Source organism: Kryptolebias marmoratus, linkage group LG4 (genome assembly GCF_001649575.2).
Source record: "Kryptolebias marmoratus isolate JLee-2015 linkage group LG4, ASM164957v2, whole genome shotgun sequence".
Classification (NCBI taxonomy): Eukaryota; Metazoa; Chordata; class Actinopteri; order Cyprinodontiformes; family Rivulidae; genus Kryptolebias; species Kryptolebias marmoratus.
The window spans coordinates 19,182,790-19,205,611 of record NC_051433.1 but is presented as its reverse complement, the minus strand read 5'-3'; the positions used below and the strand labels follow the sequence as shown (position 1 = coordinate 19,205,611).

Sequence of the window (22,822 nt, the reverse complement as noted above, 5' to 3'; positions counted from 1 at the left end):
CCCCCACCCAAGCCCGTCACACCACCCCCGCCTCCAAAGGTCGTTGTATCAGTGGGTTGTCAGACGGATTACGACCCCGTCTTTCCACCAGTGCAGGCATGGATCACCTTTCTTCTGCTCTGATCATCCTACTTTCACACTTTTCCACTTTCTATTTTCTGCTTGACTTTTTTCTTTTACATGCTTGTTGATTAGTTGATGTTTTCTTTATTGGGTGAGGGGGCTCAGATTTTCAGTTTTGGTATTGAAACAGGAAGCCCACTCAAAGCTTTGTCTGAAATCCAGTCAGCTCGGGTTAACAGAGGCGCTGACGGTGAGGGTGGAGAGACTGAGCCCCTTTTCTAAATCTGACATCTGATGGCGCCAAGAGCCGTGCGTTTGGAGCGGAGGGCAGAATTTAAGAGCTCAGGGGAAAGCAAGAGTGGAGCTCCCCAAAGTTCCTGTTGCACTAAGTGTCCTGCCACGCTCGGGAATGGTTGGCTCGCAGCTGAAACCTAATCTGCCACATGACAGCGCAGTAACCACCACATTTAGAGCAAGTCTCACAGGACTTAAGTCAACAGGTCCCATGAGTTTAGTTCAATGAAATGAAAGGTCTCCTCTTTTAGTTTCCTGAACCTTTTTTGAAGTCATTTGGCGAGGATTTGTGGAAGTGGATGAACACATGCAGGATTTACTACACATCTCCAGTGTGTCAGGATGTTTAATTTTGCCAGAGGTGAGAAGGTGCAGCAGAGGTGCTATTTTCTCTCTCAGAGGAATGTAGGAGTCGTGAAGATCTAATAACCTCACCATTTGAGAAGGTCTGTTTGCTTACATTGCAGCACTCAGACACTCATACAGTGTTTATATAATCTTAAACGTCTGCAAACATGAATTAGGACTGACAACAGGTTTTTGCACATATTTCTCTGGTCTGCCTTTGTAATTTCCCTTCCATAAAAGAAAGGATGGTAAACCGTCATTCATAGAGTTTGTTTCTGGTTTATCGTTTATCTAATAGCATATGAAAATCCTTTTCCATTTCTGATAGATCCAGTCACAGGGAAAGACCTCTCCCCCTGCTCCCGCAAAACAAGCCAACAAGCTGGACAACATGCTGGGGAGCCTGCAGTCCGACCTCAACAGACTGGGAGTCCAGACCGTGGCCAAGGGAGTCTGTGGTGCCTGCAAGAAACCAATTGTTGGACAGGTAAGGAAATTGAAACTTTAAGATTGTAACCAAACTCTAACTTTAAATGGAGAGAAATAAAGCTGAAAAAACTGTGGTTTCTTTGAAGTTTACCTTTATTCTCCTGTGGCCTTCAGGTCAAATTCCCCCTGAGTTACAAGGTCTTCCCTACCTCTCTTTGACTCTCTCTTTTTTTAAAGAGCTTCAGAAGAGTTAAAGAGGATCTAAAGTCAATACCCACCGATTGTCAGATTTGCTCAGAAGGGGGCGTTTTATACCTAAACTCTTAGAATTGCATATTATTTTGAACATGGACACTTTGAGTGACAAGTGAGGTACAAAACAGACCTGCACAATGTCTTTGACTTCATGCTGAGATGCATTCCTTACCATTTTTTATTCCGTTTTTCTGCTAAAATCCAAAAAAGGCTTCACCTAAATACTGAACTTTAGTCTTCATAACTGCAGTTCACACATCAGGCATTGACATTCTGGTGGCTATATCTATCCCTCATGCCCAGTTTTCATTTAAGTAAGCATTAGCTTGTGCACAGAAGACCACCAGGCTTTATAAAAAACACATTTCTGGTAGTTTTTTTTTAGTAGCGTGGTTAAAAAAAAGCTTACACTGCAGATTTCTTTGGCTAATTAGAGGAGTTATGCAGGATGTGCACGGCTGCACTGATTGCTTCATTTTGAAACCACTGTTTCAGTAAATAATTCAACTCGTATCAAGTCGACTGCTTTTATTTAGTTGAATAATGCTAACATTCTGCTTGCACTCTTCTGTTTTATTGAATTGCAGTTTCACAAATTTGCGAGACGAAACTTGTCTCCAGTTGTCACTCGCTCACCGAAAAACTGCCCCGTTTCAAAGCAGTAGTTTCTCTCCGAGTAGATTTTACATCTTACCTTCACGGTTTCACGAACATCAGAAAACGAAACACCACTTTGAATTTAAATTTACATTTGAATGTACGTCTACTACTCTGTGCAGTAATCCCTCTGCCTCTTGCTGCCTGAAGTGCTGCGGGGCAGTTTCTCTCTCCCCCCCTTCTGAGCAAACTCATCACATTTTAATGCACTGTGTCTCCCCACACCAGGTCGTGACTGCCATGGGCAGGACGTGGCACCCGGAGCACTTTGTGTGCACCCAGTGTCAGGAGGAGATAGGCTCCAGGAACTTCTTTGAGCGTGACGGCCAGCCTTACTGTGAGAAAGACTACCACAGCCTATTCTCGCCGCGGTGCCACTACTGTAATGGACCCATACTGGATGTTAGTAATGCAAACACTCATCAACACGCACTTACAGCAAAAAGGTACATAATGATATTTATTTATTTATAAGCTAAAGGATTATGGCCTTAGTGGAAAAATCACTACACAATGGAAAGTGTTCGTCTCTGTGAAGCAGACGCTGACAGGTACTCACTGTTGTAGAAATGGTTGAAGTGAAATGACTGACTACTTTTCATTCATTTTAAAAATAATATTTAACACAAGTGGAGAGCAAAGTCATATATGTAAAGATGACTTTTTATTACCCGCACGTGTCTGTCTGTTTCCAGCATATCTCATGAACCTCTGGACACATTTGAAAGAAACTTGCAAAAGTCATCACAGGATGAACTTTTACAAGTGGTTAACTTTTTGAAGTAAGGCCAGCTCAAGATGTCCGCCACAGCTATTCCACATAAGCCAACGCAAAATTGGCTATAACCCAGTTAATTTTACAGAAATTGAGCTAAAATGTGAAGTCGTGCTAGCTGAGAGTCATTTACAGCTCATACTCTGAGCCTGAGATATCGCAGTACTGCAGGAGGTCGCGCTTAACCTTATTGTCAAGGTTTGCTACAACTTTTTTCATTTCTCAACATAAGCTGATCTTCTTCTAAAACTCCGGCATAAAAGGCAGGGAGCGATATGCATTCCTTCAAGGAACGCCGGGTCTTTAATTAAAGTTACGTAGCACTGCAGCTACCCCTCGCTTTCTGAAGGACCTGTTTGTTAAAAGCTTGTTTTGTTTATTTGCCGTGAGCACACACAAAGTTGTGGATAATTGGAAGTTGTTAAGTAGACATCCTACTTTTTCCAAAGTGTATGTCGGTGCTCACAGTTTTAAAGCAACGTGGCCATCACTGATACAGACAAGGCAAGCTCATATGTCCGTGTCACTGTGTGTTACTCTCTCCTCTCCCGCTTGTCAGCACTCAGACTTATCTTCAAAGCGACACACTCCCTTTGGGATTTTTTTCTTTTTTTTTTTCTTTCCCCCAGCCACTGCTCTTACACACCCTCGTGCAAACACACACAGTGCCAGAGGCATTTGAAGAGAGGCGGGCAGTGATCAGTGGACTTCAGTCTGCAGGAAGGCCAACACGAGTCACGGCCAAGGCCTCCTAACTGATCCTCATGCACCACTCGTCTTCCACACAAACCATCACCTCTTGCTTCCTTTTTCTGGGATTTCAGCATCTGAAAGCCAGAGGGAGCATTCAGATTTCATATTTTTGGTTAAATAAATCTTTAATTTACTGACAGTTGATTAAAAGACGTCTCATGATGCCCTGCTTTAATATTTTTAACCTAAGAACTTGAGAAATGTGCGCACTTTTACCGAGGTTTAGTCTTGTTAAAATTACCTACAAGTTAAATAATCCTCTTTGAGATGTCACCTCCTGGTGGTAAAGCCTAGAATCACTGTAATTTGTTGCTCTTCTGCAGGAATGTGCCCCTAAGGATGTTTCAAACTTGTGTGCTTACAGCTGAAGCTGCTGGAAAACAAATGTTATCGGTTTTAGCATTCCAGCGCCTCCCACCCATTCTCCGGTGTCTGGACTTAGCCTGCCCTCTCCTGGCGTCCTCTTGTAGTTTCTTATGAGATGGGAGATAAACATCCCCACGCATCGACTTGTTTCTTTGCTCTCGTTTAACGAGAGCTTTTGTTTATCAGCCTAGCTGTATACAAATTACACCAGAGTGATCGTTTGCTTCTCTCGGTTCTTTACAGAAAGTAGTGACGGCTTTGGACAAGACTTGGCATCCGGAGCACTTCTTCTGTGCTCAGTGCGGATCCTTTTTTGGACCTGAAGGTACCGGCACCACGTCCTCCAGCCGTCGCAGCAAAGTTGCATTTGAAGGAGCGATTAGTTTCAATCGGCTTTTTCCCTTTGCTGCCCTCCAGGTTTCCACGAGAAGGACGGCAAGGCGTTCTGCAGAAAGGACTACTTTGACATGTTTGCCCCGAAATGCGGCGGCTGCGCCCGAGCCATCCTTGAGAACTACATCTCCGCCCTCAATTCGCTCTGGCACCCTGAATGCTTCGTCTGCAGGGTGAGTCACTGGGCACACCTTTATCGGATCACATGTAAAACCCTATTCAGATAAAGAAAACCAAAATTTACCCTGATTAACATGCCTACAAGACATTTCTATGGGCCACAAGACATACGACGAGGCCCAGAAAGTGATTAAACAACTGATTAACTTTTGGCGTGAACCCAATTCAAGATGGCCACCACAGCTAATCAACCTTTGCCAACACAGAATTGGGACACCTAGAAGCTTTGAGGAATGATTGGCCTTTAAATTTAATTGTTTTTGCAAGAATATGAGCACCAATCACTGCAGCTTAGCTCCAACTAGAGCCTGCTGCAGCTTCTACAGAGCAGCTGCTCCCCCGAACAGAAGAATGTGTGATAAGACAGGCCTTGAATGATGGTTACTCTCTCGTTTTAATGTTTAATACAGCCCACTCCGCCACGAAGCAAGCCATTGTCACGATATGTTGTGTTTTCCAGGAGTGCTTCACGCCATTCATAAACGGCAGCTTCTTCGACCACGACGGGCAGCCGTACTGCGAGGCTCATTACCACGAGCGGCGCGGCTCGCTGTGCTCCGGCTGTCAGAAGCCCATCACAGGTCGCTGCATCACAGCCATGGGGAAGAAGTTCCACCCGGAGCACTTTGTGTGCGCTTTCTGCCTCAAGCAGCTGAACAAGGGCACCTTCAAGGAGCAGAACGAAAAGCCCTACTGCCACAGCTGCTTCGTCAAACTCTTCAGCTAGGCTCACTCCGCGTCGGCTGTTTCTTGCGTAAGTCGGAAAAAAAAAGGCGCGCGTTTAGGTGCGCCTTTGAGTTTTTAAACAGATTTTTTTCCAATCACATCACGAGAGTAGAAGATGTCGTTATTAGCTCTGACACTGAAAGGACTTCTCTGAATGTCCACACTTTTTCACTTTTACTAAAGACATTTTAAGAGAGCCCAAAGAGATTGTTTTTTTATTTAGACTCTTAGTCCTGTGTGCGACAGGAAGAAGAAGGCGATTCGCTGCGTTTCCCTCGTACGCATGTACATAAACAGTTTTAACTTGTAAAAGTATTTTTCCCACACCGCAGGGCAAGACCTTGCATCCCCCGGTGGCGACTTTTATGCAGATCTGATGCAAGCTGCTTGATTGCATGGACCACGGAGAGTCACCCGAAGCAGTTTTAAAGTAATACGAGCGTTGAATGCTCCGTGTTTGGCCAACGAGTGCTAAAAAAAGAGAGGTATTTTTCTAGCTTATGAGGTGCCATTTCAGACAAACAAACAATCTTAATATGTACACGCACAAAGACACACGTCCTCTTCTTTAACATCCGAGTCCGACCTTTTTGAGAACTTCAGCAACAGATCTTCAGATACTTTCTTAAAATGGATTTTATACGTTAAAAGTCATCAAGATACTACTTCCTTGTTTTCTACAGCTTACCTTAGAAAGTGAACTATTTTTTGAGTTTTATCTTCCGTCTGTGTTAATCTGTTACTTCTTAAAAAGTGAAATCAAACAGATAATTATAGTCCTTTTTTTTACTTATAGAACGTGAGAATTTTGTTTTAGATTAAAGCGATAGTTCAGATGTTTTTAAGCGGGGTTCTGTGGGAGAGGTTATGAATAAATAATGGCTTACCTGTTGTAGATAGCTCTTTGAATGACCTCATTTTGGACAAGAAAGGTTTTAATTCTGACTTGACTGAGGAGTTAATGGTTAGTTGTTGTGGGGGCTGAGACCAGAATGCTGCTGCTGTCTTAAAACAACTCAGATCTCAAAGATTTCAGAGCGATTCATGTGAAAAGGTATGTATAATTATTTACAACATTGTCGTTTTCACATTACACAGCAACTTGCACACTTTAGCAGGAACATCACATTTCTGCAAGGATAACTCTGTAATGTGAAACTGACAAAGAAGTAAAGGTTTCTAAAAGAACATTTTTGTTTAAATCTTTGAGATCTGAGATGTTTTAAGACGGCAACAATCCATTTTGATATCGTCACCCTGCTCAGACTAGCTGTCAGCTTTTCATTTTGTTCAGAATTAAATTCGATTCCTCCGAATCATGGCTCTTCAAAGAGCTATCTGCAACAGGTAAGATATTTATTATTCATATCTTTGTAACAGTTGTCTCCACGAAACCCCCACTTCTAAAAATTTGAACTGCTGTTGTGTCATACATTTATAATTGCTCATTTAAAACTTAATTGTTGCCAGAATTTACTTTTAAAGAGAAATCTTGTCAAAATAAATCTTATATGCTATGATTCTAAATGTTTGAAACTGTGGTGCAATTTATGAGGAGAAACAAGCTAAAACAAATGAGATTGTCTTCTTATGGACGTGGGTGTTTTTTTTCTGCTGTATCTGCTTACGTTTATTACAGAGAATAAATTTAGACGAATTCTATTTTTAACACTTTCAGTGATTACTTGTCGCCACTCCTGTGCGTTTTGTCACTGTATTAAATTCATCCGTAAGTACTTGTTAAAGATTTATGGTGTAATGGTGCGCTCTGGTCCGAAGCATGCTCACTTCTTTGGGTTTTATCAGCACCAGCTGCCAGTTGCTGTTACAATCAGAAAATGACTTTCTATGCCTGTAATGTGTTCAACTTGGTGACAGAACTGGGTTTTGTCTGCTTTCTTTTCTTTCTTTTTTTTTTTTGATGAAAATGTATGTTGTTTTGAGCTGATATGCAAAGAGCTGGCTCTGTTAGCATGTAGCCTACTGTAACAATAGTTTACCCAGGTCTCAGTCTTTCAAACACACCAGCTTTGATTTCAGTGTGTCAGGACGTCAGAGGGAACACGGCACCCTGCGTTCTTGAAACTATAAACTGTGATCTTTCTTCTTTTTTTTTTAATGGTGTCGGCGCAAAGGTCGCTGATGGAAGCTGGATGTTCGTTTTTCCTGGTCAGGAATCAGAATGTGACCCCGAGCCAGAGCCAGGCCTTAGCAAAGATTTACACAGTGATGCATTTAACCGTACTCACAGCTCTGCTTTTGGCAAATATATCAAAATGTGTTTGTTTTCTTTTCTTTTTCTTTCTTTAAAGTGGGTGGGGGGGGCTGAAACTACAACATTGCCTTTGATTTTATTCTCTGTGTAAGACATCGGTACGCAGCAGCCACGTTCAAGCTGGGTTTTAAGTTCTTCTCGTGCCAAACGTGTCAATGCAATAAGGTCTCACGCGCTGCGGAAACCTGTCTTTCCTGCGATCGGACCCTTTTCTGACCGGAACTCTGGGAGAAGCTTCGCCCGCTGTGTCGCATTGTAGCCGAACCATACACTGTACTGGAGCTGAGGAGGAACACGCTGTGCCGATCCACGCGGCACACGTCCCCGCGTTCGCTCGTAGCACATTCAGATGGATGTAGCAGAGGGGAATGCGGTTGTTGTCAAACTGTTCAGTTCATTTCGCTCACACGTGCTGTAAATGGTAAACTTGCCTTCTAATCTTTGCTTTCGTCAGAAACAAAAACAAGAGAAACAACGGTTTTTACTTTTATTGCGTTTATGTGAAATGGTTTGTGGAGATTCACGTTCATGTGATTATTTACGATTTGAGTTTTCTCATGAGCCATGAACTTGTGTGGCTCTTGGTGTGGATGGGGCGTAAGCCTGTTTGGGTCCTGATTGGTAAACTTCTGCAAAATAAAAGATTAAAAAGTCTGGATTACTGGCACTTCTTTGCACTTACTTTCCGTACGGACTTTAACATTTTATCAGTGCTGGACTGCACGCAGTTTTACAAAATAAGTAAATCCCAACAACATGTTTTGTATTAAAACAATCACTTTTGAAAGATCGAACAGCAAAACATTGGTTAAGAATTTGTTGTGATCACTGATATTACTACTAGCACTTGAACAATAAACCTTTGGCACAAAGAATAAACAGTCACAGGTCGATCAGTTCGAAATGAAGCAGATTGACAATAAAATCTCACAAGTAAATGTGCCGTGAGACTGTGTTTCAGCTGGGGGCGTGTGCAAATTTGAACCTATACTAAAAAATAAATATAATTATACTAAATAGAAGTCGGTAAAAATGCACACTGGTAGTGCATGTTTTTGCTTTTTGTCCATCTATTCTTTAACTGTGTATTTGGATCAAAGACCTAATATACTAGACCAACTGTCCACCTTTTTTTCTATTGTTGGGAACTGAAGACAGCAGGAGCTGCCATCTTATATTTCTGTAACCAGCACTCGAGATGTCAGCTTTCAAGTGAGAACATGAGCTTAAGTACATGCGTACATGAATTTTCTTTTTAGCGTGAAATAACTGATTTCAGCTGAACGGATTTGAACATTGGGCAGCAAAGGTAAGAAGTCCAACAAGAGTCGACACCTGGAAAAAATTATCTTGAGGTGTATTTATTTATTTTACTAAGGGTAATGTTCCATTTGTTTACATGGAGAGGGCGGGACTCTGTGTACTAATGTGTACCGGGACCAGCCGACAGGGAAGCTGGTCTTTAAATTTAGGGGTTCTTGTCAAAGATCTAGATCAGGGGTCTCCAATCCTGGTCCTCAAGGGCCACCATCCTGCATGTTTTACTTGTTTCCCTGCTCCAACACACCTGATTCAGTTGTTAAATTACCTCTTCATGTTCTGCAGAAGCCTGTTAATCACACATTGATTTAAATCAGGTGTGTTGGAGCAGAGAAACAAGTAAAACCTGCAGGGTAGTGGCCCTCCAGGACCAGGATTGCCCACCCCTGGTCTGGATATAAACAGTCTACAATTTGGACAAGCATGTTCTCTGGCATCCACTAGGGGGTGCTGCAGCATCCTCCACGCTCCTGTGTCTATAACTTTGAATGATAGTGAACCACACAATTTGACCCAGAGAATTTCTCCTGATGAACATCCGTCAGCAGACTCTGATGATCTAAACTGTACGGCCAAACAATAAAACCTTGTCTTACAGAACAGGTGTTCCTGGATCTCTGAGTCTCTCCGGAAGTCTTAAGATGACAGCTCAAGAGAAACACAAGGACAGACAAACATGTCTCTTTGGCTAGACGTCACAACCTGTACTCTGTGCTTCGTTAGAGCTTGAAACTTCTCAATGAGACCAGAGAGGTTGCGACCCCTGTCCAGGATCTCCAGGCACTGCAGGTCCTGCAGCTGGTGGAGGCACAGGAAGTCCTCCTCAGGCACGTGCTCCTGGCGAAGTCGGAGGCTTCTGAGCTTCGGAAATAGCTCTGGGATTCGGGCCGTGTGAGCGCCCAAATGCGAGGGCCAGGGGTCTATGTGGAGGTGGAGGAGATTTGGCACCTGCGTAGCTACCGCCACCAAGTCTTTTGAGGACAAGCCGGGGACGACCAGTGCCAGGCTGGTCACGCCGGCGGGGATGGAGGCGACGTACGAACTCACAGGCAAGCCTTTGACGACGGTCAGGCTTGACAACTTGGTGAGTCTACCCAGCCAGTTTCTCAGACTTGCGAGTCCTGCTGACATCTCCAGAGACTCCTGAAGCGAGGACTTGTAGAAAACAGAGAGACTCTTCAGGGAAGGAATCGCCGACAGAGTGTCCTCGGGCAGCGGACGAGTGGAGCAGTCGATGAGCTCGAGGCTGGACAAGGACGAGGCGGTTCCCAAACCAGGTCCGCCAACCTGGGGACAGGTGTACTTAGCAGACAGGGAGAGGTGCTTCAGCTCAGGCAGGAGGGCAACCAAGGTGTCAACCACCCTGACGCCTTTTCTGAACAAGTCGGCGTTGTGGCAGACCAAAGACGTGAGACTCCTGAGGTAGGGCAGACAAAGGAACAGGTCAGAGTTGGGTTTGACAGTCACGCCACACATGCTCAGGTGAGTGAGGCGATGGAGTTTAGACCCCATGTTTGCATCCAGTAACAGGGACACGTTTCTTAGAGCCAGACGTGTCAGATGTGGGAAGCCGCTGGTCAAGTTGAAGCTCTCGGACTGAGGGGACAAAGCCTCCACGACGACTGAGCTGAGAGCAGGAAGAGTCCCAGAGAGGACACTCCAGTGCTTAGCTTTGGTGCTCCTCATCACCACGCTGGACACTTTTCTGCGACGAAGAGTGTCCCAGAACCGACAGCTGTAAGGACCGTTTCCATAGCTCAAAACTACGGTCCAGTCTTTCCAAAGAGACCAGTGGTCGATGAGTTTCTTGAAATACTTGCAGCATGCCCGGACGCTGCACTTCTCTGACACCGACAGATACCCAAATATGTGGTTCCAGACTTCAGGCGGAAAGTGGACAGAAGAAGCACTTGGTGGCATATTTTTTCCCCTCATGTGGCGTTTACTGGCGGTTGGCAAAAAAACGACGCAGTGCCATCGTTATATGTTGTGTAGTTACGGCAAAAACAAAGTTTCCTTAAACGCCACGCTCTGAAGTCGACACGGAAGCACTCGGGGTGATTGACATAAAAACTATCCAATAGGCGTGAGGCAAACGCCCGTATCTCGGCTCTGATTGGTCATTTGCTTAGAATAAATACGTCTCGCGCCCGTTTTCTTCCTCTTTCTTTCACGGGACCCTACTGAAAGGTGAGTGATTTTTCTCGCTGTTTTTCCAGCGCTTCGTGGGAAGCGTGAAGAATAACTGTATTTTATGGAAGTGTTGGACTGAAGAGATAACTGTACGTGCTGCTCGACGACAAATAATTTGTGTCCATGAATTAAAACGGGATGCATTTTAATTCAAGCGCGGCCTTGTAGCCGTTCGTTAGCCGGCTAGCGTTTGCCGACAGCCACATGTCAGGGCTTTAGAGTTTCTGCTTGTATCACCTTTTTTAAAATAAATAATCCTGTATTTACAGCAACTCTTTCTGTTCTCCGGCTCTAGATTCAACCTTGTCTTTAAACCAGCTGTTAAGCGATCCTTGGAAGCACTGTCAAGATGCCCAGGGAAGACAGGGCCACGTGGAAGTCCAACTATTTTATGAAAATCATCGTGAGTACCACGACCTGTATCCACACACCAGCTCGTTATTTACCATTTAAAAACCTTTAATTTGAGGTGGATTTTTTTTTTTATTGACGTGGTGTTTCCTTTGCAGCAACTTTTGGATGATTATCCAAAATGCTTCATTGTGGGGGCAGACAACGTGGGCTCCAAGCAGATGCAGACCATCCGTGTGTCTCTGCGTGGGAAAGCCGTGGTGCTGATGGGGAAGAACACCATGATGCGCAAAGCCACCCGTGGTCACCTGGAGAACAATCCTGCTCTGGAGAAGTGAGTTTATCAACCCCCGCCTCCTCAGTTTAAGATCAGATGATTTATTAAAGTCTCAGCAGGATATCTACTGTGCAGCTCGTGTGGTGCTGTATTGTCGTTCCCCCTGCTGAAAGTAAAATGTCTCCAGCTATCCCTGTCTGTCCACATCCCCCGACAGCCAGGGACGCAAGGTTTCAGACACTTTGAGCTGCCGTTCTTTTCGAGGAACAGTCTTTATTTTATTAAATGTCTAGTTGTGTGTTTTGACAGGCTTCTGCCCCACATTAAAGGGAATGTGGGTTTCGTCTTCACCAAGGAGGATCTGACTGAGGTCAGGGACATGCTGCTGGCCAACAAGGTAATCTCATCGAATGGGGAAAAAACATACATGAGAACAAGTCCAAAGAGACTTTTTTTTTTGTTGTTTCATTAAATTGATCATGTAAAACAACCCTGAAACATCAATTCAAAATACTCTCATTATTAAATTTACTAGACAGAGGTGAAATTGCAAGTCTAAAATCTAGAGCTAGTCTGTATTCAGCTTTATTTTTATTTTATTTGTATGAGATGGGCTTCATTTATAAAGCACTTTAAAGAACCACAGTACAGTTACAGTGAATAAAACAAAATCGGTCACAGTAGGTAATTAAAGTCTAAAAAGCGAAGTAATAACTGCACAAAATCAAACTAAACCCATGCAGGATAAGTTACAATGCAGCGTGTTCAGTACTGTATTGTCGTTCCCCCTGCAAACAGTAACCTGTTTCCTCGCTATCCCTGTCTGTCACTTCCTGTTGACTGACAGGGACGTAAGGTTTCAGACATTCATAGCCTAAAATATAAAATGTGTTTAAAACTCTGCTCGGTTGCATTTTAAGACTTTGCCAAAGCAAAGTAATTAAAGATGACTCTGTTGTGTCTCAGGTACCTGCAGCAGCTCGTGCTGGAGCCATCGCTCCATGCGACGTGACGGTGCCGGCCCAGAACACTGGACTGGGTCCTGAGAAGACCTCTTTCTTCCAGGCTCTTGGTATCACCACCAAAATCTCCAGAGGAACCATTGAAATTTTGGTGAGTTTGAAAAACATTTTGCTATAGGTTTGAAACTAGATTTAAATGACACCCATATGTAGCAATGTTTTCAAACATTGTGATTTAAAGCAAAAAATGTTCAATTAGCTTCACCCAGTAACGCTTATTTTTGTTTCTTTAGAGTGATGTCGGTCTGATCAAGACTGGTGACAAGGTTGGTGCCAGCGAGGCCACGCTGCTCAACATGTTGAACATCTCACCCTTCTCCTTTGGACTCATCATCCAGCAAGTGTATGACAATGGCAGTGTTTACAGCCCTGAGGTGCTCGACATCACAGAGGCTTCTCTGCATACCAGGTTCTTGGAGGTGAGATGCAGGGTTCGACCACAAGATGTTGAATTTAAAATATTGTACCTCTAAATTGCCGATTCAATATTAAATTTTGTAACTTGTCTAGGGTGTGAGAAATATCGCTAGTGTTTGTCTGGAGATCGGCTATCCCACTTTGGCCTCCGTGCCCCACTCCCTCATCAATGGCTACAAGCGAGTCCTGGCTGTCGCTGTGGAAACGGACTACTCCTTCCCCCTGGCAGACAAGGTATCACGCTCGGTCTACAGTGAACAACTTTTAGTTAATTTGCACATTAGGTTTTGGTGTAGCTTGTGTAATCTGTATGATCAGTCAACCTGTACAGACTAACATGTTTCATGTTTTTAAGTTACTGAGCAGTCGGGGTCACTTGATTTTAAACAACCTTTTAACGATTCAACTTTGATCATTTGTCCTAAAGTTTAAAAATGTCTGGAAATGGAAATTAACAGTGCACCATGTCTTTTGTCTCCACAGGTCAAGGCCTTCCTGGCTGACCCGTCTGCTTTTGCTGCTGTCGCAGCACCAGCAGCTGCTGCGGAGACGGCTGCAGCTCCCGCTGCTAAGGAGGAGGTCAAGGAGGAGTCTGAGGAATCAGACGACGACATGGGCTTTGGTCTGTTCGACTAGAAATACAGCGAACGTTTGAATCAAAAAGACCATGATTCAATAAACTTTTATAAAACGATTCCTTTTTGTTGCGGAAATTAAACTGCAGGGAGATGCGTCTTATAATAAGCATGAACATTAATACGTAGACGCCTTGACTGGGTTGGCCTTCTGATGTGATGTAACTGCACCATATTAGCAGAGGCACAGCTGCACTGTGAACTAATACAAATAGGATTTTAAAGCATTTTAACTGAATTTTATGTTAATGCCCCATTTTTAATTCACACAAACTAACATTATTGAGAAACGGGTACCAAAAACAATGTATTAAAGCTTTTCAGTTAGTACAATAACTTTAAGCCCAAACATCAATTTGTTCAGCTGTAAAGTAGTGCAAAAAACGGTTACACTTTAATAATGTATGAACAACAATAAATGTGAATTAACTCCCCTCCACACAAACTAAACATTTATTTTTTGGCCATTTGGGGCAACAAAAATAATTTTAAACAACACACATACACAAAGGTTATGCACACTATAGACATTTTTCTGTTTAAGTAAGACCACTAAAATCCTTTAAAAAAAAATGGTTTTACACATTTTTTTTCCTACTGTTGTCACTCTGTAACTGTATTGTTTTTAGTTTGGCAATGTGTTGCAGTCTCAGCTTGCGGAACAGAAACAAGTGATATCAGCACATAGTGATGGTTATCAATTCCACACTGTGTTTCCTGAATGTGCTCACTTAGACCAAACACATCCTTAGCTCCAACATCAGCCCGTACAAACTAATTGATATAGGACAGGTTGACAGCTCGCCCGGACACAGACTGGTGAATGAAACGCTCAGCTGGTCTGATTACCCTCAAAGTCCCCTCAGATGGAACCATTAGCCCTCCCTTTGTTTTTTTACTTGGAGTAAGTGGTAGCTCTGATCAAGTGATGCAGGTACAGCATCAGTAACCGAGCTACCACGGCACACATCACACAACAGCTTCCACAAACCCTGAGATGTAGACGAGGGCATTGTCAACAAGGCTACCAAAGCGAGTTGGCAGATAACCGTGGTCACGCACAATTGCAGAAGTGTTTGCGAAAGGGGACGGCAGCTCTTCTGTTTCTTCTACAGTGGAGGAAGATAGCATTTCTAAAGCTGACAGAAACGCAGTCGCTTCCTGATGCACTTGGAGAAACCCCACATCGCACCATCAGGCGGCGGAAAATGGCTTGGAACTGGCCTGCTGAAGGGTTATTGTTCCAACCTCCTGAGAAAACATAAAAGCACAGACTCAACACTTTCACATATTACCTAGTTAGACTTTATCTGAAAGAAAGCTAAAATAAATAAATAAAGCAATACATAATTGTCTATCAGAGGATGTAATGACAACACTGTTAACAGAGGGGCATGCATGCATACAAACAAACCAAAAGTGAAAAACAAAAACTGAAATTCCAACCTGATGCCCTGATTGAATTGAAGAGCAGCTCCAAGTGATCTTGGCTAAAGCGATAGGTGCAGATGTCGCTGAAGCTGTTCAGGAATCATCTACATCAGGGTGCCAATGTTGATGATAAATCCCAAGTAATCCCAAATTACAGACTTCTAAATATATATGTGAACTGAGATGTCATATAATTAACTGTATATATTTTGATTATTAGATATAATACCATGACCATACTAAAGTAAATACCATTAAACGAATAAATTAATTCTGCGCGGGAAACTATGGTATATGGTACTATAACGTTGGCAAGTTACGCTCCAAAATATAATGGTAAAAAAATATGCAGACTATGGCTGAAATACGATCAAGAGACTTGTTAAGACTTACCTGTGAAAGGTAATTCCACGACATTTGGTTTGGATACCTAAACGGTTAGAACAATTCCAAGCAGAACACGTACGAGGCATTTTACCATAGACATAATATAATATATTAATATATTATACATAATATACATAATATATTATGTCTATGCATTTTACTATCTCCGACTCCTGCCTCCACAAAGATGGCCCCGACGTAGGAACGCCGTTCTACGTATTGACGTCTATGATAATACGTACGTTTCTCAGAAACATCACTTCCTGTTTGGGTGTGTCGACTTTCAAAGTAATGGTAGGCTTCATAGGTAGAGCTATTCGTAGGTTAATTTGTGATCAATTGAACATATTATTAGGATAAATATATGTCAGATGAAAGTTAAAGATATATATATTTTAATATGGGTTAATTATATTTTAAAAGGAAACGACAACTGTAAATTATTTAGTACAGCGTTTTACGAAGTTCGTCTGTTTATTGTGAAGAGTAGAAGCCGGAAGTCATCTCTGGCTGGTGGAGATACAGATGTGCTGAGGCTACAGGAGAAACGTCCGCTATGGCTGAGGTAAATTTTTAGGGTTTATTGCCTTTAAAATGACACGGTTGTTGTAGAGGTGGTTGTATACGTAATTGTACAGGCTTGCAGGGATTAAATTTGGGTAATAAAGTCTCATATTAGTGGTTTTTAGCAGCGTTGAGCAGTCAACATTAGCTTACGTAGGGTAGTAGCTAACAATATGACGGATGGATGGTTTGTCTTTATTTTACTGTATACTTTTATTTTATCATAGATTGTAATTTTCTCTAGTTTGATAGAATAAGGTGATTAATAACCCTGCTTTTATTTGAAGAATCTCAGGCTTATGGTATAAATAGTTAACGTCATTTGCATATAATCATTCCTTACCTTGATGATCGTCATAGTTAGCTTGTGTTAGCTGATGGGATTTTTGTTTCTGTTCAGACCCACAGCTTACAGGACCTCCAGCAGCCGGCTGTCTCCTCCAAGGTGTTTGTCCAAAGAGACTACAGCTCAGGAACATTATGCAAGTTTCAGACCAAGTTTCCCTCCGACCTGGAGTCCAGGGTATGCACGGAGTTCACCTGGTGGTTGTGTTGTTTTTATTGTAGTCACTGTAAGACTGTGGGTTTTCATCTGCTGGTGTGCTTTCAGCTCGATAAGCAGCAGTTCGAGGAGACCATCCAGACTCTGAACAACCTGTATGCAGAGGCAGAGAAACTCTGTGGCAAATCCTACCTGGAGGGTTTCCTGGCTTGTATGACTGCCTACACCATCTTCCTCTGTATGGAGACGCACTATGAGAAGGTAACTGTGCTTCAGACGGATGCTCTGTTGTTGTTGGTTTTAATTTTTTAACATAATAAACATAATAACGTTTTGTGCTGTGCTGTTCTCTTGTCTGTGTACAGGTGTTAAAAAAGATTGCCAGATACATAAAGGACCAGAATGAGAAGATTTACGCTCCAAGGGGCTTGCTGCTGACAGACCCCATAGAGAGAGGCCTCAGAGTTGTATCCTCAACTTGTCTAATTTCAAATATAATGAATATTCATTCATAGATGTTTGTTTTCTCCTTTTTATGGTTATCATATCATTGTAAGTTATGACAGAAAACATTATTTTAGGATAAAGCTTGTGTATAAATCTATTTGCTGATTTTTCTTTTTGTAGAAATAAGAACAGACTTTTATTCTTTTCTCAGATAAGATACCATGAATGTATTTTATTTCAGCAATAATGGTAAATGAATTTATTTATATATAAAGCATTGTTGCTGACTTGAGGCGCATCATGTGATAAACGGCGCTGCGCTGGGATTTGGATCCCACATCGTGGGGTCTGATATAAATGTGGGAGCGGATGATGTTGATAATTTTCTGTCTGGGATTGGGCTGTCAAAAAAAAATCAACAGCAGTTTTCTGTGTGACTCAAAACAAACAACAAAAAAACCCCAGAAAGAACAGATTTTTGCAAGTTAATATTCATAAACATATTTGAGAGTTTTAAAACAGCTTTACCGTGACATAAAACAGGCATTGGCACAACATTACGTTCATGTAATGCTACTAATTTATATCCAGTATATAAGCAAGATGAGTAAACATTGAATATAATATTTTGAAATGTAGCAGGAATCGATTATAAGCAGTTAATATAAAAAAGACGTTCCAATATTAAGTTTCTTACAGTCACTGTATTTTCTAGTTTATTTTTTACTAAATAATTATTCTAAGGAGGAAAAAAAAGAGGATTTTAAAAGTAATTTATTTGTGCAAACGTGATTTTTACTTTGTATGTTTTCTTAACTTGGCATTTTTCAGGTTGAAATTACCATCTTTGAAGACAGAAGTATTGGCTCTGGGAGATAAAAGAAGCTTGTGGTCGGATGATTCAGATGATTTTCTGATTTAAAAAGAAAAAAAATCTGCTTCATTTGGAAAATCATGTTTTGGAGTTTCGACTTGGTGTTCATTTTGTAGTTAAATAAAACAAAAGTATAGGACTTTGGTGCCTCCTGTAAAAAAACAACAAAACAAAACAAATGAAAACAAAACTTTATAAAGATTATTAATCAGAAGTAACCTGAATAACCTGTCACATGATTCCATGATTGGAATAATGACTAAGAACATTTATCAGGACTTACCTAAAGCAGCACAAAACTTTATTTTGACTTTTATTTTTTGTTTTATTCCTTGAACATAATCTTTCTTTTTGTCTCACCTCACTGTATAAGCTGATGACTTACCAGATACTCATCCGTCTGATCGTTTGTATAGACCTCCTCACCTGAATTTTATGTAAACCTTTGATGTAATAATTTCTCCTGTTATTTATTAGAACTTTAATGTTTGATAATCTCTTTTGTGTTTGTACACATTTTCTTGTCTTTTTATGCGCAATCGTTGCCTAAATTGTAACCCAGTTGACCGGATCAGTTTTTATAAATTGTGCCATTATGTTGATTACCATTTTTTTTATCACAGTAATTACAAATGTATGTTTTGAATCGGTCAAGACAACAAATATGTTTGTCAGGATTGAAAATGGCTGGTTTTAAATAGTTCTAATTGATGGTAAACAGTAAGGTGATGTGTACTTCTACACAGTATTGACGTGTTGGTAGAGTTAGAGCTCTGGTGAAAAAAGAATGTAAACATTTTGGTCGGGAAACATGTTTTAAAAGTTGTAAACTGCATATTTATGTGACATAGATGAAGCATGTTTAACTAAGTTCATTGCCAAATCATATAAGTGTTTGAACACTGTCTTTTCTGTGGTGTTGTATAAGTGCACCATTGCTCCTAAATTGCTTTTTCTGCTGCATATTTTCGTTGCAAATGCCATCACAGTTTTGATTATCCTCACACGTGACGGATGTAAACGCTCCACATGATGATTGTTTTAGAGTGTTTGATTCAGTTACCTCTCTTTTGTCACGTTTTATCTACTTTAAATAAAAGTTCCTTGAGATATGTTTATGTCTTTGTTTGTTAAAAAGAGAATGTTGCACAGTTCTCTTAAAACTCAACCTGAAAGTGGCATTTTCAGCTTGCTCTCCGTTCGTTTTCCTGGTTTGAAGGTTGCTTTTATTCTGAAGGCGACAAACCGGATGTGCCACTGTCTCATTGGGACGAACTGTTTCCGGGGTCAGTATGCTAGCGGGTCACTCGCTGAAGTGCTTTTAATTTTATTCACCTGCGACGATAACACCTTATCGAGTCTAAACTACACTTTAGCTCTTAAGGTGAGTTACAACAGGAAGTGGGAGAATGAAGGAACATGTTGACAAATCATTATTTTAGAAATAAGCTAGCTTTGTTCCGAGTTTTCAGTGTTTATCTCAGAAAGTGAGCGCATCAGAAACACTTATTTTCTGCCCTGCTCGGCTACAATTAGTCTTTCACCTTTTTAGCTTGTTAGCTAACTTAAAAAAAACGATTTGGGTCACAGTGTTTATGCTCTAAAAATACAGCTATATTTAGTAGTTTAACATTAAATAAAACTCCAGTCTTTGTGTTCACAGACTTCTTTCTCTGCTCACCCTGGCGTTTCCTTGTTTCGATGGGATTTATCTCCCGAAGGAAGAAAATCAGTTCGTGCATCATGTCATGGATGATTTGGAAACATACCAACAGGAAAACAACTCGAAGAGGTGAAGTACGACCTGCTGATAAAGCCTGTTTTTTTTACCTTTACAGTCTATTTATGTGTTTCGATGAATAATACACAAATCCGTGACAGTCCTGCCTGTACATTATTCAGCTGTGCTGTTTTTATGTAGGCGACAACATGTATTGAACTACAGGGTAGCAGCTTACAGGTACTTGTAATATGCTTTTAATTGAACCTGTAGGTCATTCCTGTTCATTTAAAACCAACAACAAGCAAACAAAACAAAAACAAGTACCAGTTCAAACTTACAAAATATAAAACCGGTCTATTTATAGGGTTATTTCAGTGTAATGACACTTTTAATCACTTGTGTTTTGGTTAGGTTCAGGTTGCTTAAATCCCCAAAAGGAGACTGTCTCTAGGATTATTTTTAATTCCAAATCACCGAGTTATTGTGTTGACAGATAGTCGTTCAGTCAGTCCAACCAAATGTCGTAGGTGTGTTTTTTAATCTTTAAGCAAGTATCGTCCATCACTGAGCAGTGTATAATGAGAACGTTTGTAAAGGACTTGGATCTTTTTGTATATATGGCTGCCATTTTACAATAAGATCATTTGTTCCCCCTTCCCCACAGACGTATTTCACTAAAAACAACAGGGGATAAACGTTTCCAATCTTTGTTTCTCAGTGTGCTGCTGTTCCCCCCGTTACCGAGCAGGCTGCGGTACCTGATCCACAGGACGGTGGAGGACGTACCCGAGCTCACCACCTTCTCTGTCGGTGAGAGTTGGTGCCGTCAGGTGGTGGTGTGCCCTTCTGAGCTCAGGTACTGAGCAAATCTGTTTAACCTATACCTTTTTTTTAAAAAAAAAAAAAGTAAATACACTGGAAACTAATCCCTTCCGAGAAGATGGGATAATTCAGCTGGTATATTTAACCTTATCCAACTTGTCAGTAACATTTTGAAAATGTCTGAGTGCGCCTTTTATGATAACTCGGACTGGTTGTTTTAAAAACTATATTTAAGCAACAAACTGTTGTGTTCGTTTCCCTGCAGGGGCGAGTCAGATGAAGATAGTGATCTTGAGGGCAGCGGCTGCTATAATGAGGAGCCCCTGAGCAGAAAGGCAGAGATGGGTGGCAGCATCAAGCCTAAAGCTCCTGGCCCCCCACAAAGCCGGGGACCCAAAAGGCCAGACCAGCCCCTCTATGTGCCACGAGCCGCTCGAGAGAGACGCTCGTCACAAAACTCACACGGTTCCACAGCAAACAGGGACTACCAAAGTTCAGCTCGCTGCAGCAGTAACTCCTGTTGCCCCCCTGGAGCCACAGAGCCTAAATCGCAGCAGCCGGGTGCCAAAGGGGTGGAGGATAAAATGAACAATTGTGCGAACAGTTCGGGGCCTTGTTTTCAGGACAAGACACAAAAGCCGGCCCTGAGTCTGCATGAAAGCGAGGCTGTTGTCTGGGAGGAAACTCAGTTCTCTTTCGCTGAGATGAACTTGGATGGAGACGAGAGGGAGGACCTCGCTTGTCTGTCAGACAGCGTCCAGACAGAAGACACAAGCACAGACACAGACGATGTAACTGAGCAGGTAAGTTACACGTACCTTTTGATATCCTTCTCTTTATTTACTTTGGACTTATTTTTCCTCATAAGATACTTAGCCTTACTACGTAAGCATCTCTCCACATCACATGAACATATTCATGTAACGCCGTTCTTTCTGCTGTTCCGTCAGATTAAAGCACATCTCAAAGAAACGGACGTCGTCTCCATAAAGCTCGTTCACGGCGATTACTCCGTCTATGAGAACGTAGTGCTCAACTCTGATGACTTTGGCCACGTAATCGAGATCTACAACTTCCCAGCTATGTTCAAGACAAACGACCTCCTTGATGCGTTCTCAGAGTACAGGTTTGCGATTGGAGCTCTGTGTGTGTGTCTTCATTAACATTCTGCTCTGAAGTGTCCTGTTCTAATGTCTGTTTTCATATTTTAATCTGTGGATTCATTTTGATGCTGTCATAGATTTGTTGTACTCAGCTACATCGTACCAACTAAACTCCACCTGCACATCGAGCCTTTTATTTATCTGAATGAATGAGGTCAAAAATAGGATAAAATCTTTCAGTATTATTGTCTTAACACCACCTTTAACAATGACTTTAATAACATACATATTGGAATTTATGGAAAATACTTTGAAGTTTTCTCTTTTTTTAGTTAAAGAGTTGATTTTCTACATGCAACAAACTGAGTTCAGACTAGCACACATAAAACTGATTGTAAAATACACTAAATGCTATTTTATTCTCTGGTTAGATGGTAGTAATGATCCTTTCAGACACTATCTTGTCAAAGTTCTGCAGGTTATCAAACTCCACATTGAAGATACAAACAGAAGTGAAGTCACAACTTCCTGGGTTCTGTTGAAACCCAGCTGAGTTACATCAGAAATCTTTTTTTTTTACATATATGCTCCGTTATTAAATGTTTATGGTCATTATACCAGGAACACATTCAGTGACAAAGAGAAAATTGTATTCCTACCTTTCCTCTTAGAATAGATAAAATAAGTCAGATTTTCTAGTTGATGTCTTTTTCATGAACCCCAAAATGCTGGTTGATCCTTTTTGGATCCTCTCTTTCTGAAGAAAAGAAAATTGATAAATATCTGCTGCTGATAGTCTTCTGTTAAAAGCAAAGAGCTTAGATGTGTGGTTGAGGTATTTTGTTAGTTATTCAAAAGTAGATCCATGTTCTTAAATCACTGAAACCAAGTAAAGTGACCCCATCTTTCATGTCTCAGTGACGGAGGAATGAAGATCAAGTGGGTGGATGACACACACGCACTGGGGGTTTTCTCCACCGAGGCAGCAGGTGAGAGCTTCGCAGGAAAGTAAACCTGGAGTTGTGCTGGAGGTTAGAAGCTGGCAGGAACTAAAATAGATGTTTGTTTGGTTATTTATAGCACTCCATGCTCTCTCGATCTGCCACCCGCTGCTGAAGACTCGAGCACTCTCTGAGGCAAGTAAAAAAGCCAAAGGCAAGGCCATCAGACGAGCAGGTAGGAGGGCGAGAGCCCTGGAAATGGTTGAAAATCTCGCTATACTTTATTTTCTTACATGATT

The 22,822-nt window shown here is 41.7% G+C and overlaps 4 protein-coding genes, 1 long non-coding RNA gene and 1 other non-coding gene across 9 annotated transcripts in view; 5 read left to right on the top strand and 1 right to left on the bottom strand.

The window, feature by feature from the left end:
- The window catches only part of pxna (paxillin a), a 31,556-nt gene extending 23,388 nt beyond the window's left edge, over nucleotides 1-8,168 (top strand). The window contains exons 7-12 of one of the 2 annotated variants that reach the window (XM_017422846.3): nucleotides 1,034-1,192; nucleotides 2,275-2,448; nucleotides 4,184-4,265; nucleotides 4,358-4,506; nucleotides 4,974-5,267; nucleotides 5,572-8,168. In XM_017422846.3, the coding sequence (XP_017278335.1) occupies nucleotides 1,034-1,192; nucleotides 2,275-2,448; nucleotides 4,184-4,265; nucleotides 4,358-4,506; nucleotides 4,974-5,240 (831 nt within the window). In that variant the 3' untranslated portion in view covers nucleotides 5,241-5,267; nucleotides 5,572-8,168. Of the gene's footprint in view, nucleotides 1-1,033; nucleotides 1,193-2,274; nucleotides 2,449-4,183; nucleotides 4,266-4,357; nucleotides 4,507-4,973 lie in introns of both variants that reach the window. The other variant, XM_017422845.3, reaches the window with a different exon arrangement.
- A 2,754-nt stretch (nucleotides 8,169-10,922) lies between these two features.
- Nucleotides 10,923-13,789, top strand: rplp0 (ribosomal protein, large, P0). Its single transcript, XM_017422760.2, has 8 exons — nucleotides 10,923-11,024; nucleotides 11,323-11,430; nucleotides 11,537-11,712; nucleotides 11,965-12,052; nucleotides 12,622-12,768; nucleotides 12,911-13,096; nucleotides 13,188-13,328; nucleotides 13,578-13,789. The coding sequence occupies exons 2-8, from the start codon at nucleotides 11,377-11,379 to the stop codon at nucleotides 13,728-13,730; spliced, it is 945 nt and encodes a 314-aa protein (XP_017278249.1). The 5' UTR covers nucleotides 10,923-11,024; nucleotides 11,323-11,376; the 3' UTR covers nucleotides 13,731-13,789.
- Nucleotides 12,393-12,522, top strand: LOC112450739. The gene has a single exon (XR_003039418.1). It is a non-coding gene; the product is annotated as a small nucleolar RNA SNORA63 (small nucleolar RNA).
- LOC112450736 lies at nucleotides 13,625-15,755 on the bottom strand. Of its 2 annotated transcripts, XR_003039415.2 has the most exons (3): nucleotides 15,554-15,755; nucleotides 15,176-15,264; nucleotides 13,625-14,980 (listed from the first exon to the last, which is right to left on the bottom strand). It is a non-coding gene; the product is annotated as an uncharacterized LOC112450736 (long non-coding RNA). The 2 variants fall into 2 exon arrangements; XR_005233130.1 differs by having other exon boundaries at nucleotides 15,176-15,755.
- A 200-nt stretch (nucleotides 15,756-15,955) lies between these two features.
- golga7 (golgin A7) lies at nucleotides 15,956-19,048 on the top strand. The gene is made up of 5 exons (XM_017422766.3): nucleotides 15,956-16,112; nucleotides 16,512-16,634; nucleotides 16,722-16,874; nucleotides 16,979-17,080; nucleotides 17,892-19,048. Exons 1-5 carry the CDS (start codon nucleotides 16,104-16,106, stop codon nucleotides 17,937-17,939), a joined length of 435 nt encoding a protein of 144 aa, XP_017278255.1. The 5' UTR covers nucleotides 15,956-16,103; the 3' UTR covers nucleotides 17,940-19,048.
- A 161-nt stretch (nucleotides 19,049-19,209) lies between these two features.
- r3hcc1 (R3H domain and coiled-coil containing 1) overlaps nucleotides 19,210-22,822 on the top strand; it is a 6,074-nt gene continuing 2,461 nt past the window's right edge. Inside the window, exons 1-7 of one of the 2 annotated variants that reach the window (XR_005233061.1) lie at nucleotides 19,210-19,318; nucleotides 19,598-19,726; nucleotides 20,376-20,513; nucleotides 20,745-21,282; nucleotides 21,430-21,605; nucleotides 22,501-22,571; nucleotides 22,663-22,718. Coding sequence is in view for 1 of the 2 variants with exons in the window: in XM_017422897.3 (XP_017278386.1) it covers nucleotides 19,683-19,726; nucleotides 20,376-20,513; nucleotides 20,745-21,282; nucleotides 21,430-21,605; nucleotides 22,501-22,571; nucleotides 22,663-22,758 (1,063 nt within the window). In the remaining variant the exon portion in view is untranslated. Of the gene's footprint in view, nucleotides 19,319-19,597; nucleotides 19,727-20,375; nucleotides 20,514-20,744; nucleotides 21,283-21,429; nucleotides 21,606-22,500; nucleotides 22,572-22,662; nucleotides 22,759-22,822 lie in introns of both variants that reach the window. The other variant, XM_017422897.3, reaches the window with a different exon arrangement.